General features: G+C 44.6%; 1 protein-coding gene across 1 annotated transcript in view; it reads right to left on the reverse strand.

Moving 5' to 3' along the window:
* Positions 1 to 19,292, reverse strand: part of CC2D2A (coiled-coil and C2 domain containing 2A) — a 101,558-nt gene that overhangs the window by 71,171 nt on the left and 11,095 nt on the right. The window contains exons 6-11 of the mRNA XM_088021354.1: positions 17,927 to 18,089; positions 13,995 to 14,131; positions 13,240 to 13,371; positions 6,885 to 7,094; positions 5,815 to 5,921; positions 905 to 1,045 (exon numbers count right to left, since the gene is read on the reverse strand). Of these exons, the coding sequence (XP_087877480.1) occupies positions 905 to 1,045; positions 5,815 to 5,921; positions 6,885 to 7,094; positions 13,240 to 13,371; positions 13,995 to 14,131; positions 17,927 to 18,089 (890 nt within the window). The remainder of the gene's footprint in view (positions 1 to 904; positions 1,046 to 5,814; positions 5,922 to 6,884; positions 7,095 to 13,239; positions 13,372 to 13,994; positions 14,132 to 17,926; positions 18,090 to 19,292) is intronic.

The following is a 19,292-nucleotide window of genomic DNA, read 5'->3' on the forward strand; positions in this document are numbered from 1 at the left end:
CAGGATATACGCCAAACTCCTACCAATTATGAAAAAGAAACAAAGACAAACAGTCCAGTTCAAACATCAACACAAGCCTTGAACAGACAGAGGAAAACAAAACGGCCAATTCATGAATGGGAAATAGAAGGCCAAGGAAAGTGTAACATCTGACAATAGCAGGTGACATGGATGGTGTGGGTGATCGGGATCTACGGGAACACTGGTTAAGGTATAAATCGGCACAACCACTCCGGAAAAGTGTGGATTCGGCATGTGGGTATCAAAGAAGCCCATCCCCTAAGACTCAACAATTTCACGTCCAGGTATATTTTGGGAAAGCTTAGGCGCATGTAGCTTAAAAGACATGTATAAGGATCCCTATAGAAGTGCTGTCTGTAAGCTGAAAAACAGAATCAACTCAGATGTCTGTCAACAGTGAAATGGGCAAATTTGTTATATTCATATAATGAAGTGTTATAAACAAAGAAAGTAAATAAACTTCAGCTAGCCATGTGATATTAAGTAAATGAATCTCACATGGTAGTGAAGAATACACTAAAAAGTACAGACAACCTACTTTCATTTGTGGATACACCAAATACAGGTAATATTAAACCACATTTTCTTAGGAGTTACACATAGATGGCAAACCTATAAGGAGAAACAAGGAAATGCTGATCATAAAAATCTGGAAAATGGTTACTTCTGGGATGGAGGAGGCAGTAGTTGGGGTTAGGAACATGGGGGCTGCCCTATTTCTTAACCTGGGGAGTGGTTACATCATCATTTATTCATTTTCTTAGTTGTTATTATTACTTGTTAATTATTTATTCATAATTATTTTTTAAGCCATACCTATGTTTTATGCATTTTTCTTTTTGCATGATATAGCCCAATAAAACAACTATTGAAAAAAGCTTACTTTCTCAAAACAAGTTTCAGGGGTGTATTTGTAAACCTCTGAAATTCTCGAAGGGATTTCATCTCCTTCCAAACTTTTATGATCGTTTTAAGCAATGTTCGATCTTTCTCTTGTTCAGCATCGCGCAGTTTTCTTGTTTGCCTAGAAGGTAGAATATGTTATTATTATTATTATTATTATTATATATTAAAAAGTTATTTAGATGGGTTTGCAATTAAAAAAGAAACTAATAATGCTATAGTGATTGTATATTTAATTTGATACCTATGATACTTCTTTTTTTTTTTTTTAAGATTTTATTTATTTATTTGACAGAGGCAGAGATAGCGAGAGAGGGAACACAAGCAGGGGGAGTGGGAGAGGGAGAAGCAGGCTTCCCCGGGAGCAGGGAGCCCGATGTGGGACTTGATCCCAGGACCCCAGCATCATGACCTGAGCCAAAGGCAGATGCTTAATGACTGAGCCACTCAGGCGCCCCACCTACGATACTTCTTAAGTACTGGAAATCCAAAGATATGAATGGAAACTTGAAGGCAATAGGATGCCAAAGTGTTTCAAGAGGTTATTTGATTTTGTTTTCCCTAGGTGAATCTGACTTCAATTAAACTAAATTACCTTCTAAGCTTCTTATTAATACTATGTACCCTTAGGCAAATAGCTAGCTTTGAAGTTATAAAAATAAGAGGCCCAGTAAACTCAATTCTCGTGGACTAAATTATTGTACACATAGGAAAGCACGTTGTTGTCCTAGTTAACAACAAACATATTAAAGTCCGTCTCTGTTAACACAAATCACAGATTCTATATTTAGGAGATGAAGTAATGTCACTGTCTGCCTGGGAGAGTTTTCTAACTGGATTAACAGTATTTCAGGTTGATTTGAAGAGGCACCAGTTGGAAATGCTTTCACGGTAATTTTCCATTATTTGAAGTGTGTGGGAATTATTTAACACCTTACTTCAAGCCCTCTTAGGAATGACAGTCAAATCTAGAACCTAAATGTACTCCATTATGCTATTAATTAATTAATTAGACAATTTTTCTTTTCTTGAGCAAGTACCAGGTGTCACTCCAGGTGATTCAGAAATGTCTAGGAGATTGGAGGTGTCTCTGAGCTCAAGGAATTTACCATGTAGTTCAGGAGTCAGACACATAGATAAATGACGATGACATACAATGTGAGATTTGCCTCAGAGAATTCCCTTGGAAATCATGGAGGCAGGGTCTCATGAATTAGCACCTCCTGGCCTCCAGAAGGAAGGCCCGAGTCTGGAGGCTGTACTTGTGCTGACTCAGCCTGTGGAAGTGGTACAGAGAAGCACAGAGGCCTAGGTTTCTAATCACTCAACTGCTGGCTCTGGAAAAGGAAGATGGCGGAAGATGACAGCCAATTAGCGGTTGGATGGCCAAGATTCGGGACTCTCTGAAGACGTCACAGAAACAAGAAAGCAACGAACTAAGAAACCTTCTTCTTCTCCTTCTTTCTTCTTTTTTGAAAATTTTATTTATTTGAGAGAGAGAATGAGCACACACAAGCAGGGGGGAGGGCCAGAGGGAGAAGCAGACTCCCCACTGAGTAGGGAGCCCAATGAGGGGCTCCATCCCAGGACCCTGAGATCATGACCTGAGCCGAAGTCAGACGCTTAACCGACTGAGCCACCCAGGCGCCCCAAGAAACATCCTTCTTGCAAAGCAGTAACGCATGTGATGGGCACAGATGTTGCAGTCAGACTCTACAATCCTGGTTCTATCAGTTGCTAGCTGGCCTGGGGCCAACAATTTAAGTTCTCCATGCCTCATCTGTAAACTTAATACTAGAATGGTGCCTGACATCTGGTAAGTGGTCCACCAACGTTAGCTGTCAGTATCAAGTGGTCTGTTCTTCTCTTATGCCTTTAGCTGCCTCCCCTGCCTCCTTTTGAAAAACTGCAACGTAAAATTATTTTACTGAGTTGTGTGACACCTTAAGGCTTTCTGATATATTTTTTTCTATTTCCTTTTTTAGTACCTGACAAAAGAGTTTCTCCGAAATGCTAAAAAAGAACTCTTAGCAAGAAAAATTTGACATCTGAGCTAAAGAAGAAAAGGAAAAGGCAGTTTTGCTCAGGGAGTCAGGTAACCTGGTGCAGATGGGGGTCCAGAGAGTGGAAGGGGGCTTCACCCCAGAGGGGAAACCCTGGGAGCCACTGGCCTCCGGATGATCCTTCCAACCACACGACTGGACTCCGATCTCAGGAGAAAAGGCAAGTTAATGAAGAAAACAAAAAGAAAAAGCCTGTGAGAAGCTTTGCATCTTGGGAATCTGGGCAGAGGAGAATAAGTAGACAAAGGACGGTGGGAAGGACAGGGGCCAGGAGAGGGAAGAAATAGGTCACACCAGGCCGCTCCGGTGACAGTGCCCCTCGCCGTCAAGAGGCCAGGTAGCCAGAGGGGCTTAGCAAGGCGGAGGTGCCCTGGCCTGTGGCAAGATCAGCCTCCAAGGAAAGGTGGGTGGGCGACGAGTGAGGTTCCCATGAACGGGAGGGAGGCAAGGGAGTAGAGCAGCAAGAATGCTAGTGTTTTCCACAAGTTTGGCTGTGAAGGAAAATACAGAGAGAAAGTGGTAGCCAGATGGGGATCTAGAGTCACAGTCTTAGTTGTTCAAGTTTGAGCAGGGCTGAGGGTAAAGACCTAGTAGGGAGAGTTAAATACAGTGTTCCCCTATCTTGCATGGAGACCCATGCTTCCTTCCTTATATAGCTGGTTCCAATTCAGGGGACAAGCGATGCAGTCAGGATGCCATTTACAGGAAACGAGGTGGAGAATGACTGGCGTGCTGGGGGCTGAGGTGAGCGGCACCTGCCACGGACTCCGCGGATGCCCAGCGGGGGCTCCCAGGGACTCTGGTCAGCAGCAGGCCGGGGCCCACGCGAGAGGACAGCCGGGAGCAGGCCATCTGCTTAGATTTGTTTTAACAATAGTGAAATATCAGGAAAAGGCTAAAACCCACTCTCTTACTGGGCCAGAAATGCTGGATCACACAGAGGCGTTCATTTCCAGGGGCAGCAGAAAGACCGCCCTGGGTCTGCCGTCCGCGGGGCACCGCCCCTGCCCCGGCATGGTCTGTCCATCTCTCATACGTTTCTGCTAGTTTTCAAATACTGCTGATAAATACGAGTCCCTATAAAACCACTACTGTATTCAGGACAGCTTTTTGTCACTTTTCTTACCCAATGTATGCTTAAGCAAAAATTATTTGCACAAGGAGGCTGCACTGTGGGCTTTTTTTTTTTAAAGCATAAATAAGAATTTTCCTTTTAGAACATACTCTTCATACTTTTACAGTGACAGTATCTCAACATCACTAATTTCCACTTTGCTGGAGGAATTTCCAACTCAAGGCTAGATTGTATAAAGAAAAGTATACATTTAAAGTCCTTGATTTATAAATTCCTCTTCTAAGAATTCATTCTGTGGAAATACTCATGCACACAGGAATGTCAATTAGAGTGCAGTTTCTATAATACAAAATAGGAATAATACAAATGTCTATCAACAGGGAACATAACATCTCTATAATATCAGCCTTTAAATAATGATACAGGGGCGCCTGGGTGGTGCAGTTGGCTAAGCATCCGACTCTTAGTGTTGGCTCAGGTCGTGATCTCAGGGTCTTGGGATCGAGCCCCACGTTTGGCTTTGCGCTCAGAGGGGAGTCTGCTTGCGGTTCTCTCTCCCTTTGCCCCTCCCCCTGTGCTCATGGGCGCACGCCTGTGCACACGTTCTCTCTCTAAAATAAATCAATCTTTAAAAATAAGTACTGATGCAGACCTAGATGTCGTATAAAAAGAAAAGGTCGAAGATGTATTGTACATAGAAAAGCCAGTTGTGAGATAGTAAATGCAACATGATTCCTTAAAAAAATAAAATATATACACACGAACGCATCTGTGTATGGATGTGTAAGTATATACACACACAGGGGAATATACACGGGGAAGAACTAGCAAAAATCTGTTACTGTGATTTCTCCAGAGGGATGGGACTCCAGAAGAAACCTTCTATGTTAGGTATTTCCTAATTGTTTAGCAACAATCAGGGTTTTAATTTTTGAATTTTAATTATGAAAAATTCCAAGAAAGAGAAAAGCCCATGTCATAAGTCATTAGGACACTTGTTCACATTTTGTCACATTTACTCAGGGCTTTTGGTTTTGTCTCCAATGTTATAGTTACATTTGAAGACCTCTTGGACTGCATTCTCTTCTCTCCCTCCCTGGGACTGGCATGTGTGTCTTTTCTGTATGTACCTACAACAGACAAGCGTTGTGTTGGGTATTCTTTAGGGTTCATGGGCCGTCTCACACAGCAAGTATCCTCTTACACCTGGGTATTTTCATTCAACATTCTTTTCTCTATATTGGTACATGCAGATCTAATTCAGTCAATTTAACCATGCTACAGATGTTCAGCGTTAAGACTATACCAGATGTGGGGGCGCCTGGGTGCCTCAGTCGTTAAGCATCTGCCTTCAGCTCAGGTCATGATCCCAGGGTCCTGGGATCAAGCCCCGAATCGGGCTCCCTGCTCGGTGGTGAACCTGCTTCTCCCTCCCTGCCCCGCCCCACCCCCCCCGCTTCTGTTCTCTCTCACTCTTCTCTCTCTGTCAAATAAATAAATAAAATCTTAAAAAAAATAAAGTCGTGGCTTGTAGCGACGTTTACACCAGCAGAGTAAGTTACAATATCCTATATCCTCATTCTTTTCTTGGACTTCAAATTTGATGTTAATAAGATGGATATATCTCATTACTTCATTTGGCTTAATTTCTCATATATTCAGTGCATTTGGAAAAACTGAAAAAAGCTTTCAACAAGTACACATCTAACAAGAACAAAAAAAGTAGAAGTTACAATTACAGACTTTACTCACCGAATTTCAGATTTATACTCATTGATGCCTTTTTGGGTTGTATCAAGAGATTTATGAGGTTTTGCTGGATTAAGTCCTGTCTGAACTGCATTTCTTAGAGCTTGGAGCTTAAAAAAATATGGATACAAGTTTTGAGTTAGAGACTCTACCGCCTACTGCAAATTATGTGCCTTGAACCACCCCCTTCACCAGGGCAAAATGATGCCAACAAAGCCGTGAACGGGTGCTCAAACATCCCGCTGTTCCCACACTTTCACCACAACGAACTCTGACAGAGAACTCTCTTCTATTTTTAAAAAAGAAAAGGAATAATAAAGGACAAGGTAGGTTCATCCCTGTTCTGTAGCCCAGATCATTAAGAGGATCATGACAAGTGTTGCTTTTATGTGTGTGTCTCAGAAATGAGGTCTCTTTCAAGGCTAACAGTGGATCTTTCTGGGTCCCGGATATACAGGGATATTTTTGTGAACAGATCATAAACCTATAGGCTCAAAAGGAGGTAATGTGGAGTGATCTCTTATTTGGGCAGTAGGTTTTAAAGTCAGGGTGTGGGGCTAAAATTGCCCGTAGTCAAAATTACTCAAGAAAATCCCATGGGATGGCATCACATTGGTAGTAAGTGTCACACAGAGAGCCATTTCTTTGAGCATCATCGGAAACAACTGACTTGTGTTTGCGTACCACATTACGGCAAATTACATGTAAAGATGAGAATGTCTCTAAGGACAGAGAGATTCTCAGGCCGTGAATGGTCTCAGCATCTGAGGTCATGCAAGCAAGACACAGTTACATATCTTCCATTAAATGCCCGCTCCCTGGGAAGTGAGGTGACTTGCACCATTAGCACAAACCTTTCTCTTCAAGCCAAGCGTGTGCCACTGAATTTGCACACATGAAATGTGCATTGCCATAGCCTTCTGTTTGCTTGCAAGGAGAACAATCTATCATACATCGTAGGCTGAGGGGGCATGTGTAAGAGGTGCACGAACATTTGCTGCAGGCTGGTGTTTTTGTTGCTTGGGCTCATCAGAAGAACCAACCCCGTCAACAGTAAGAATGGAAGAGTGTACCTTATCAGTAAGGAATTTTGCCTTGTTTCTCTGGTGTCTTGCAAGGTACTGGTCATATAATTGGGCCAGCTTGGCTGCCAAAACATGCTCTCGGCTAAAACAGGGATGATGAGTGAAGATTAACCCTGAAATATCAATGTCCAGTTGGAAATTTCCAGAGGGGTCTCCAGATCCAATCATGTGCTGACTTCTGTGGACATATTTTACTGCCTGTTAAAGAGAGCAGAGTATGGGGGGACCCCAGTTAAAGCACTCACTGGATAATGATCTAGGGTGGAATGAGACAACAGCCAGATGCACCAGGACCCACAAGTAGGAATATATGAGTTTATTTCTTTTTAGCCATTCCATTTCATATTTCCCACTCCCCCCCCCCCCCCGATCAGTAGAGTATTAATGTATATTTAGGACTTATGATTTCCTGTAGGACTTCAACACAGTGTATCTTTATTTATTTTAATAAAATAACATGTTTTCTCCTATAAAATAACATTCAGTCTGTCTTTGATGAGAAGACCAATAGATTTTTTGCTTAAAAAAAAATCCTTATAAAACCGGGATGTGTTTACAAATGGTAGGCTTGAATAGGAATGGATTGACTCTATCTCAGTACCTTCCAGAATATGCTGAGTTGAGTCTCCATTTGCATTTAAAAGGAGGGAAGACCACCCCTGCTGGGATCATAGTCCACTGGTATTTAATGTCTAATAAAAGCCCTAGTTCTGATCATTAATATCCTTACACTTTAGAGTGCCACAATGGAGGGCATAATTTCTTTTCTCTTTCATTCAGATAAAAGGATTCAATTATAACCCACATATTTGTTAGAAGTTGTTGTTTTCCTTTTTCTTTTTTTTTTTTAAGAGAGGGTGAGCTGGGGTTGGGGGTGGGCAGAGGGAGAAGGACAGAATCCCAAGCAGGCTCTACGCCCAGCTTCCCCACCTGGCACAGGGCTCAGTCCCACGACCTTGACATCATGACCTGAGCGAAAATCAAGAGTTGGATGCATAACAGACTGAGCCACCCAGGCGCCCCTGCGTTAGAACTTTTTCATCTGCAGGTGACCACTTTGTGTCTTATGATCACCCCGACTGCTGAGATTAATTAAAAAATTTCCACCTCACAAATACATGTACAACTAAACATCATTCTACAAACTTAATCGAAAATTCCTCTCTAATTGCTTTGCTCCTGCTGGTTCTTGCTTTGCCTTTCCTCTTGCCATGGGGTTTCAGAGTTATGAGGTCACTCAGGGTGTGACTCTCAGGTTCCGTCTTGTACTCTTCTTGGTATGAGTAAGTAATGTGGGTAGCATGGTCCAATTCACCTGAAATGTTACCCAGGACACCTGTACTTCATTTCTCCTTCCCCAAATCTGCATTAGCGCATGGTCAAATGATTGCTGGTGGTCTCTGCCTTAGGCTCAGGTCAACCACGTAAAAAAAGTTTCCAGGACCCTTGTAGTCACTGGGCTAGACTGCTCAAAAGAGCCCAACTCTCTTCCTATTAAGGAGAAAGACTCCCAGTTCCTTGTCTTTCTTTTTGTTATATTTATTTTCTTTAACTATATACTGAGAACGATCATGAAAATAGCGGAAATAATTTCTTCTAAGAATAAATGATATTTATAGAACATATTATTTTAATCTTGAAATTGATTTTTCATTTTTCAATTGAAAACCAAAACCCAAGACTATCAGAGGTGATGCAAATGGATTATCTGCTGATGTTCTCGGTATGTGTGGAGATGCATGACAACGGAGGAAGAAACTTAAAAGCTGTAGAAGGGAGCCTGGGTGGCTCAGTCGGTTGAGCGACTGACACTTGGTTTTGGCTCAGGTCATGATCTTGGGATCCTGGGACTGAGCCCCCTGTTGGGCTCTGCGCTTAGCAGGGAGTCTGCTCTTCTCTCTCCTTCTCCTTCTGCCCCTCCTCCTGCTCACATGCTCTCTCTCTAAAATAAATAAATAAATCTTTAAAAAAATAAAATAAAAAATAAAAGGTGTATAGAAAAAGAATAATCATTGGTGGGATTAAAATACAAGTCTCTATATTTGCTGTGGGAAAATAACAGGAACAGAGTCTGAATCCAGTCGAGAGCCTGCCGTAGATTCTGTGGCTGTTGTTCTGGTCCTCTCTGGAAGCTTTCTCATTCTTGGAAGCTTTCTCATCCCCATCTTCCGGGCATGAGGTGGCGGTCACATGTTCTACTTACAACTGACCAGTTTGTCCTTGCTATTGATAAATGTGAATCTTGGAAGAAAAGATAGAATCCTTTCCTCTGGAGTTGTTAAGCTTAGATTATCAAGGGTCATATCTCTTAACACATGGAGAATTCTGGTCTGTCTGCAATTGGAGGGAATGAAGCTAGTCAACATTCAAGGAGAACCAGAGAAAAGAGAGGTAGAGAGAGAGACAGCCCCCGAGATCCTGGTTCCCAAAGTCCCTCCTTCATTTTTATGATTTATCTCCAGATCCTTCCCAGTTTTATGGGCCACCAAATTCTCTCTTTACTGAAGCTGGTTTGCTTTAGTTTTTATCATTTGCAACCCAGAGTGTTGGCGAATGCAGTGCTTAGAACATAGTAGGTGACCATGCTCTGGGAAACATTGGTGAGAATGGCGGAGAGGGAAGTGGTAATCTTACCAAGTGGTAATTAACAAGGAAGTTGGAATCATGGTAAATTCCTCAAAATGGTAAGCAGTTTTGCCTCTACACTTATGCCCTCCAGGAATGTCTTGCTGACTTCTAATCACAAAATCTTTCATTTTTTTTTTAAAATGTAAACTCTGTGCCCAATGCGGGGCTCAGTCTCATGACCCAGAGATCAAGAGTCACATGCTCTACTGACTGAGCCAGCCAGGCTCCCCCTGACGGAATCAGTAACACTTGACATTTCTGTCTAGCCATACTAGGGACAGTCTAAGGCCATGTTTGAATATTCCTACCTCTATATTCTCTGAGTTTAGGACAACTGAGAATATAGTGGACTTCCAGTTAAGGATGGGAAGAATAAAAATAAAAGGAGGGAAGGAGGGAAGGAAGGTAAGATGGAAGGAAGGAAGGAACGGAGGAAGGCAGGGAGGGAGGAAAGGAGGAAGGGAGGGAGGAGGGAGGCTGTTGGGGTTGCTTTCAACAACCCTAACCCTACTTTGTTATCAGGATTAAGCGAACTGCATTTTATATTGTTTATGTCTGATGTGCAATGTCCCCTTGGCATTTTTATTTTTTTAAGTTTTGGAATAGTTCCTTCTTAAGAGGTATTCAATTGCATTCTTTCTCATTTGACGTTTAACTTTGCTCTTTGCGCAATATTGACGCTCTTTTTATATTTCTCTATTTTTAATTGTCTCTCACAAAGGTCTTAGTTTGGGAAGAGTAGAATGTTCCATTTTTGAAAACTACTAATGGGGGATGGGGGATGGGTTTGGTCAGTCCTGCTGGGTTAGTTTGAGCCTGAGAGCTCTGAGGCATAAATTCACCATTAATGGCCCAGGGAATTGCCAAATCCCGATCCAGCACACGGACTTGGTTTTCTGTCACTGGGATTCCAGGGTTAAGCCAGAGCCCAGGAAAGCCGCTGTTCTGCAGGAGAGACAGCTGAGGAGAGGAAGAAGGAGGGAGTCTCTTCTAGAGACATTCAGCTCAGCTGAATCATTTAAATAACATTCAATTTATATTTTGAGGTGTCCCTATGTGCCAGCCTCCTGCCCAGTGCTAGGGTTAAAAGAAGAAGAAAACCCCATCTTTGCCTTGAGTCACTTTCAGGCCAGGGGGGGAGGGAGAGAGGAGATGCATTAATAAGCTATCAGTGAAGCCCTCTTGCCCATTCATCTCCTTCTGTGCTCCCGCATCACGTCAAAACTCCCAGATGGAAGGTATGTTTGGACATAAGACTAAAAATATAGGCCATATGCATTTAATATTTTTTTCTTAAAGGCAAGCCTGTTACATGGAACAGTGGAAAAAACATGGGTTTTGCATTGGACAGATCTGAATAAATGTAGGAAAAGGTAAAAGTTGGTAAAAAAAATAAAATTGTGAAAATATCAATCTAGAAAGAGATGTATTATGTTTTGAATCACTGGAAGGTTCCACAACCACATTCCCCCCAAAAGACTGAGGTATACAAGTCCACAGTGAATGTAACAGGTGATATGTAATGGGGCAACACACAGGCGGAATAATATTCCCTCCCTCTAATCTGAACCCTTCTGCATTCTTCGCACGCACTCTAACATATCCTTTGCTCTTTGCTATGTCCAAAGCCTGACCCTCTAAGAAATGACCTCGGGAGTCTCCAGTCCCTTTGGTTTTTTCCCTTCTCTAACTTCTTTTGCTCTGTGATGCTGGACGACCAGCCCCTCCAAGGGGGACATTCTCCTTATCTCCTTCCCCACTTCTGCACACAAGATGGGAAGATCTCCCCTCTCACACAGGTATTGGGAGGAAACCACCCTGCTTCCCTTCCCATGCCCCATCCTCATGGCTCCTTCCCCAGAGAGAAGGAAGAACATGACTAGAGAGCCAGCTGGAGCCCGAGAGCCATTGGTCTGGGTTCTCCACTGCCCCTTCTTAGCTCTCTCCCGAGAGCCTGCTTACTGGCCCCGTGTGTTCTCCTCGACAGTCCCCATGGTGAACTCACCAGGGCTGTGTCTAGACAGGAGTGGAATTCATGGGAGATGGAGCAGGAAGCCCATCTGGTCTTGGGTTCCAGTGGCCTTCTGCTGTCCAGTTCTACCCTTTGTGCGACTGATTTCTGCATCCCTCTCTGACCCCTGTGCATTTCCCAGCTAGCCGCACAAACTCCGAAGCAGACAGATAAGATTAATTGGCTCCCTTAATACCCAACTCAACATAGTACTTACTCTTCTGTTTTCTCACTGTAACCCATAATTTAGTGCCTCATTATGTCAGTGTTTCCTGCTGAAACGGAGGGAAGGTGAAGGGAGACTGATGTATTACCGGGTATGTGCACAAGGGGATGACTGTCTCGATCACTAATTATATCACGTATCTGTCATGTAAACAAATAGATGACAAATGCCTCATGGACTGTGACTTGGGTTGATGCTTGTTTTGTGATCATCTACTCCCATGATCACATTTCTGCACAAAGTAGCCACTCATTAATACTTGTCTATAGTAACAACAAAATTTCATAGACATTCACAATTTTAAAAAAGGGCATACAGTTACATCATCTGAATACACTGATCCTCTGAGGTAGAGAAGATTATTATTGTTCCTATTTTTCAACTAAGAAAATGGGCACAGAGGTAAAGGGACCCACCCAAAATCACAAAGTAGTTGTTAATAGGACAGCTCAGATGCTCCGACTTGCACCTGTGTCTTCTCTGTCAGGCAATCTGCTTTCCAGAATGATCATTTCAATTCCCTCATTCTGTTTCACTTTATCCATGCTGAAATATTATTATATAAAATTTCCTGGGTTTCGGAAGGAGGGGATCTTTGCTCAGCAGCTCAGGAAAGGAAGAGAATTTAATTAAACACTAAGGCAGACAACTCTGTCTTGTTGAATGCTAGCCAGCACTTGCGGAGCTCTGTTCTAAGCACTGGAATGTACTATCTCCACCCATCTGCACGATTATCCCAGGAGGTAGGTGCTATTATTATGTCCATTTCACAGATGAAGAAATTGCAGCACAGAGAGATTAAGGGCCGAGTTTGCCTAATGAGTGTTAGTGCCTGGACTCATATCAGGCAGTTTGGTACCAGACCTTAGGAAAACACAGTAAAAAGGATTTGCAAGGATAGAACACATCCAGTTGGGGGAACCTGGGTGGCTCTGTCGGTTAGGCAGCCGACTCTTGATTTTGGCTCAGGGTCATGATCTCAGGGCTGTAGGATCGAGCCCCCTCAGGCTCCACATTCAGTGGGGAGTCTGGTTGAGCTTCTCTCTCTCTCCCTTTCTCTCTGCCCCTCCCCCTGCTGGTACTCTCTCTCAAAATAAATAAATAAATCTTTAAGAAAAAAGAGAAAAATCTCCAGTTATATAATAAAGAGACGAGTGGGAAATAATCTTGCAGCATCTGTGAGACGGCAGCAAAAAAAGAAGAAAAATAAGGCCAGCTAACTTGGATATGCAAATAAAGTCACCGACTTAGCCATTCCTACCTGGGAACGAGGCCTTCTTTAAGAAAAGATTAGGTGAGCATAGCCGACTCGCTCTTATATAATACACCTGCTGTTTGTTCTTTATGTGTAAGGTAGTGAACTTAAAAAAACCTACAACAACCAAAGTAGAATGTTATGAATTTAGTACCCCAAGCTATTCAAAGAGCAAAGCACTATCACGCACCTTCACGCATTAAAAATGGGGAGGTGGGCTTACCTTTTTATACAATGTTTCAAGTTCTGCCTTAATGTCTTGCTCCTGTGTCAGCATTGGCGGTCTTGAAGGAAACCCCTTGGTGGGGTTTGGCAGTGCTAGGATTTTCCCGTCATCTCCAAACCACTTTCTTCCCTGCAGATCAAGCAGAGGGAAGAACACCATTTTCTTGTAACTGGACAGAAAATGGTTTACAAAATAAACAACATCTGCAAGAAAACTCTGGGTTGACACACACATCTCATGCACCTTCCCTTGTCCTGACAGATCTTTAAAAGCCTCATTTCCATTAGCAACTGAGTCTTCACTAACATCCCCACAATGAATTTAAGCTATAGTCCTCACTCCCCTCCAAAAAAAAGCATAACAAAAAGCTTACAGAGTGCTTAAAAAGTGTATTTTCTATTCATTAAAAATTAGAGAAAAAAACGATAGGAGAAATACAGCTGAGAACATTCTATCTGTGGACAGTTAAGCAGTTCCGTGAATTGTGAAAAAGTCGCCAACCTCTTGACTCAGCAGGAGAACCCCAAGCCCGGCCAGCAGAAGATGGGCTTTGAGCAGGGGAGAGGGTATGTGGTTTCAGGATCACCAAACATACTGAGAGACAAATTAGAAAAAAAAAAAAAAAAAATTGAACTACTGTCTGTAGACAGGAGGATATGAGCCTGAGGGTGTGCTGACTGCCCGGGACAGGAAGAAGCAGCTCTGATCCAGAGATGCCAGGGGCTACAGGTGGCACGGGGCTGCGTGCTTACGGGCTCCTGCATCAGCAGCCTGTTCTCCATGATGTTCTGACAGGCGCGAGGCACCTCTGGTCTTGCTCCAGTATAAAGGCCTTCGTCTTCCAGAAATCGGGGCTGCACATTCTCAGGAAGCTTTTTATACGTAGGCACTAGGTAGTACATAAATAAATACAAGCAACATTAGTGCCAACCTACACATTTCAAACTGCAATGTGCTGAACCAAAACAACCACTGGAAATTTCATTTGTATTCCTGGAAGCTGCAAACGCCCCCATCTTAATTTCCAGAAGCAGAACCAAGGACAAGAGGAAAGTATTCACCTGCAGTATCACATTGTAGAACTGTGACAGGACTCCACACCTCGCTCACCAGTGTGACCTACTGTGGGGAGGGCGGTATTCGCATCAGACGGCCTGCTGGGTGGCTCGCTCGCTGGCCGAACGAACCTGGGCCTGGCACTGCTTGGAACGCTTTCCTTCTGTACAAAAGGGATGATGATATCTACTCACTGGGCTCTTGGGAGAATTAAATGAGGAAAAGTATGAGAAAATGCTTTGTAAGTTAAAAAGTTAAAAAGAGGATAAAAGAGATAGAGCAGGGAGGGAGGCTTTTCTCAGGAGGCCTTGCATTTACACCAACTCGTGAAGGTCGAGAGGGAAGGAGCCCGGGATGGGGGACCCCTGAGGGCATGGCGTGGCCCAGGAAGTGGGGTAACACTGGGCACTGTGGGCTGGTGAGCAGGGGCAGGGTGGAGGGAGGGCTCTGCAGGTCAGCAGCAGCTTGGGTTTTGGTCAGGGGGATGGGACCCTGAAGGCTCTACCTGGGGAGTGACCGAGCAGATTTTCAGTTCTGGAAAGATCCCTGGGCCTGCGTGGGCAAAGTCGTCCAGAGGAGAAAATAAGAGAAGAAGCCAGGGGAACTGTGAGTGTCCGGAGGTGATCTGGGAGTTAATGAGGAAGGGTAGAGAGTCTCTTTTGTTTATAATGATCTCACTCTAAACCTTGCCAAATCCCTGAATCTGCTAATTTTCCTGTTTGTGACCATTTGGACACTCCGCTTCCCAAACTCACCCACACAAAACAACTGATACCAGAGTTCTTGGAAAAATGGACCTCGGAGTCCTGAGACAACATGGGGCCAACCTGAGCAAACATGGGGGTCTGCTCCCCACTGCTCCACTCACATGGCTAGGTAACAGGCCGGCACTAATCCAGCCATCTTCGAAGGTTTTCATGGAAACGTTTTTGAGCACTCACTCACTCTACGTGTTGCCTGGTTGTGGACACACTATTGTACATGCACAGTTAAATCAGGAAAGGACGAGATTAAAAATACGCGCCAATAGAAGCTTTTGAGTTTGCTTCCTGCATCCCCGGGGCGAACACACTCTGCTTTGGCAACCACTCTCCAAACAGCAACAAGAACGGCACCGGTAACAAAACGTTATTACTCTTGATCCCCTGCTGTGTGCTGGTCACCACACAGGCACTTCGCTCAGGCTATTTGCTCAGTGCTCAAAGGAAGAAGAAACGCCCAGAGTCATGATGACGTAGGATCACTTCATTTCCTCCTGTTTTCAGGCGAGGCACCGAGAATGGAGGAGCTCACTCAAGGTCATACCTCGGGGAGGATGAGCTGGGGCAGTGTGGCTCCCCAGCTCCTGTTTGCTAGGCCAGGGGTTGCCTCCTCTCTGGATCAGAGCGAGGTGGGGAGATGGACCGGTGCTTGGATTCCTCACTCAGAGCAGGTGCCGGGTGCAGCGGGGGCTCCTGAAGCCTCTTCCACACACCCCCCTCCCACCCCACCCCCCCAGTCTGAGCCAGCCCCTGGGGTCTAACCTCCACTCCCAGCCCAGGGGGCTCCAGGGACAGGCCTGACAGTGAGACCTCTGAGCACAAACACAAGGTGACAGGGCTCCTCCTTGGCGGAGGCTGCGGCTGATGCATTTCTCAAAACCCCCAAGGAGCATCAGGACGCATTGAGCCGGGGGTGTGGCCTCTGCAGCTGGCCTCCCAGGACAGAAAGCTGCCTCCTTCCCGTCACTAGCTTTGTGGTCTTGGACTAGTTCCCTAACTTCTCTGGACTTCTGCTTTGTCATCTGTAAAATGGGTATGAGAAAGAACACTTGTCCAGCCCTGGTGTGGGGCTAGGTGAGTTGACACACATCAAGTGCTTAGAAAGGAACCTGGCAGAGGAAGGGCACGGAATGCGTTCCCTGTCATTGTTATGGCGAAGCTGTAACCTTTGGGCACCTTTCCCAGCTGCCTACTTTAAAAGGAAACCTGAGATGTCCAACAAATCCCAATACTTTGAACCATATACGATTCAAAATGATCTATCAAAATGGAACAATAATTTATCCTTGGCTTGGCATTTAATTGGAACTCAGAACATGACAAATGGAAAGAAATCCAACTCCCACGTAAGGTGAGTGCAGCCCCCCTTCCCAGCCTGAGGGGCTCTCCTGGGGACTCCCATTTTAAGCGTGAACTACCAGCTAACTAACTGGGGAGGTCCTTCAGGCACTCTCCGGAGAAAAGAAAATTCCAGGGGAAAAAAGAGCAAAAGGAAACCTAGGGCAGAAACGAAGCAAGGGGCAGTCACTAGGAGTTAATCTGCTTTAATACCCTGGCCATTGCCCCCTGAGGAACCTCAGCCAACCTGCTTTGTTTCTCCCTCAGAATCTCTGAAGTGATCATGTCGTTTTGCACGCTACTGAGATGCCTGGTGGCTGGGGGCTCCTGGATAGTCTCAGGATGGTGCTGGCAGACAGGGGAACCAGCCCTGTGAGTAGATGGTTGGGGCTTTCAGCCACTGCTGTCCTCCAGCCCCACCTCCAGGAGAAGAGAGGGACTAGATTTCATTAATCACCAATGGCAATGACTTGGTCGCTCATGTTGACATAAGAAGCCTCCATAAAAATCCTAGCTGAAGGGGTTTGGAGAGCTTCCTGGTCAATGAACACATAGAGTACTGGGAGGGTGGGGGCCCTGGAGAGGGGATGGAAGCTCCGTGCCCCTTCTCACATGCCTTGCCCTACGAGTCTCTTCATCTGTGTGCTCTCTCATATCCTTCTTTTTTTTTTTTTAAGATTTTATTTATTTATTTGAGAGCAAGAGAGAGTGAGAGAGCACAAGCAGGGGGAATGGCAGGCAGAGGGAGAGGGAGAAGCAGACTCTCCTCTGAGCAACGTGGGGCTCAATCCCAGGACCCTGGGATCATGACCTGAGCTGAAGGCAGATGCTCAACCCCAGGTGCCCCCATATCCTTTATTATATGATAAACTGGTTAAATATAAGTGTTTCTCTGATTACTATGTGCTGTTAGAACAAATTATCGAACCTGAGGAGGGTGGTCATGGAACCCCCAATTTGTGGCAAAATTGAATAGAAGTATGGGTAACCTGGGGACCCACTACTTGTGATTGCTGTCTAAATAGAGGGTAGTCTTGTGGGACGGAGCCCTTAACTTGTGGGGTCTGTGCTGACTCCAGGTATAAGTGTCAGAACTGAACTGTAGGATATCCAGCTTGTGCTGGAGAATTAGTTGGTGTGGGGAAAGCCCGCCCCCCACATCTGGTCACAGAAGTGTTCTAGGAGGGTTGACAGTGAGTAGAGGATAAAACATGAGAGATTTTCCTTCTCACAGCCTGAATCTCAGAGTCTCTCAGGTTCTCTGCCCCCAGAACTGGTCGCCAATTTGATGAGGGGACCCCCCAGAACATCCAGGTGTTTCTTTTGCTATTCTATTAGTGAGTGTTTTTCAATGGGCATTTTCTCATGTTCTTTGTTGTTTTTTAATCTGAAGGTATTTCTTGATGACTAACTCAGATTAGAAATTGGGATCTGCCATGGAAATTGGACATCCTCAGACACCAGCTGTATTTCTCATGAAGGAAAATGAAGATGCCCAAGCTGAGCCAGAAGGCAAAAAGAGCAAGTACCTGTCAGCCTACTGGGTACGAACAGGAGTTCTCTTTCCATCTGCAGTCGAACATGGACGCTTTCATAATCTGCAGGTCTGACTGCCACAAAATCCTCAGCTGCGTGGTCTAAGCCCAATAGAAAATCGTCGTCATCCTTAGCACTAAGCAGCTCTTCCTCATCCTGCATTACATTAAACAGTAGGAAAAATCACGCCATGATTACGAGTCTGCTTAGAAAAACAATGACATGAAACTCATCAGACAACTTACAAGACGGTCTCTTTTCATCTTTTTTTTAAACGAAAGCATAAAACTCGATAGCCTTTCATGTTCCCCAAGCAGGTTTTCTTTGTTTTTCACTCTTCCACGCGCTCGGAAAATCTCAAAATCAGAATGGGCTGAAGTCAGAAGAGATGTGCTGGGCAAAGCAATTGAAATCTCAACAACTCTGGCCTCCTTTGAGGGTGTGTATTCTTCCACATTTACTTCACGTCCTCGGGCTCAGAAGTTACACGGTATGTTAACCTTCCCCCGGGCACCGACCCCAGGGCAAGATGCTGCAAGCAGCGTCCGCGCTCTGCTCAGGGTCCACACATGCAGCCCAGCTCCACCCGCATTGCTGGCGGGACTTTGGGGAACCTACCTGCCGTTCTTATCCTTGGTTTTCTCCACCAAGATGGGGATATTAACAGAGCTTACTTACCTCTTAGGCTTTTGTGAGGATAGAATTAACGGAGGCACGTAAAAATCCCAAGCACTGGGTCTGTCATCACAAATGCTGGCTGCAGCATGTTAATTTTGCTTGAATATTTTCCGACCTTTTCCTCCTTTTCTTTCTTCTTCTTCTCCTCCATTTCCTCCTTAGTTTTCTCCTTCTTCTCTTCCTCCTCCTCCGCCTTTTTTTTTTTTTTTTTAATTAAATCCTGGTGCCCATTTATGAGCAACAACCTTTAACATCCGTGGAGATTTGCACAGGTGGTAAGCCTTGCTACCTGCCTCTTCGTATTTCCTCCCAAATAAATCAAATAATGAGAAGGGGAAGTAAATCTACATGGTAACCAAGCTCCCAGCACAACTTGAGGACACAGAATGCCAAAAACTCCAAAAAAGTAAAAAAGAGAAAAGTGCCCTAATTTCAGTGTGTGATTTTTTTCCCGCTTGTGCCCCCTTTTGGCTTCGTGGTGAGCAGAGACAGACAGAGAACAACTGCAGAGAAGAGAGACTAGGAGGGCTACACAGGATCTAAAACCTCTGCCAGAAAGACTAAATCCACTTTGAGTAGAGGGAAGGGAAAAATGAAGGGGGGGGAATCGGAGGGGGGAAGAACCATGAGAGACGATGGACTCTGAGAAACAAACTGAGGGTTCTAGAGGGGAGGGGGTGG

This window comes from Eumetopias jubatus, unplaced genomic scaffold (assembly GCF_037043125.1).
Source record: "Eumetopias jubatus isolate StellerSeaLion01/CBP00866 unplaced genomic scaffold, mEumJub1_p1.0 scaffold_2, whole genome shotgun sequence".
Classification (NCBI taxonomy): domain Eukaryota; kingdom Metazoa; phylum Chordata; class Mammalia; order Carnivora; family Otariidae; genus Eumetopias; species Eumetopias jubatus.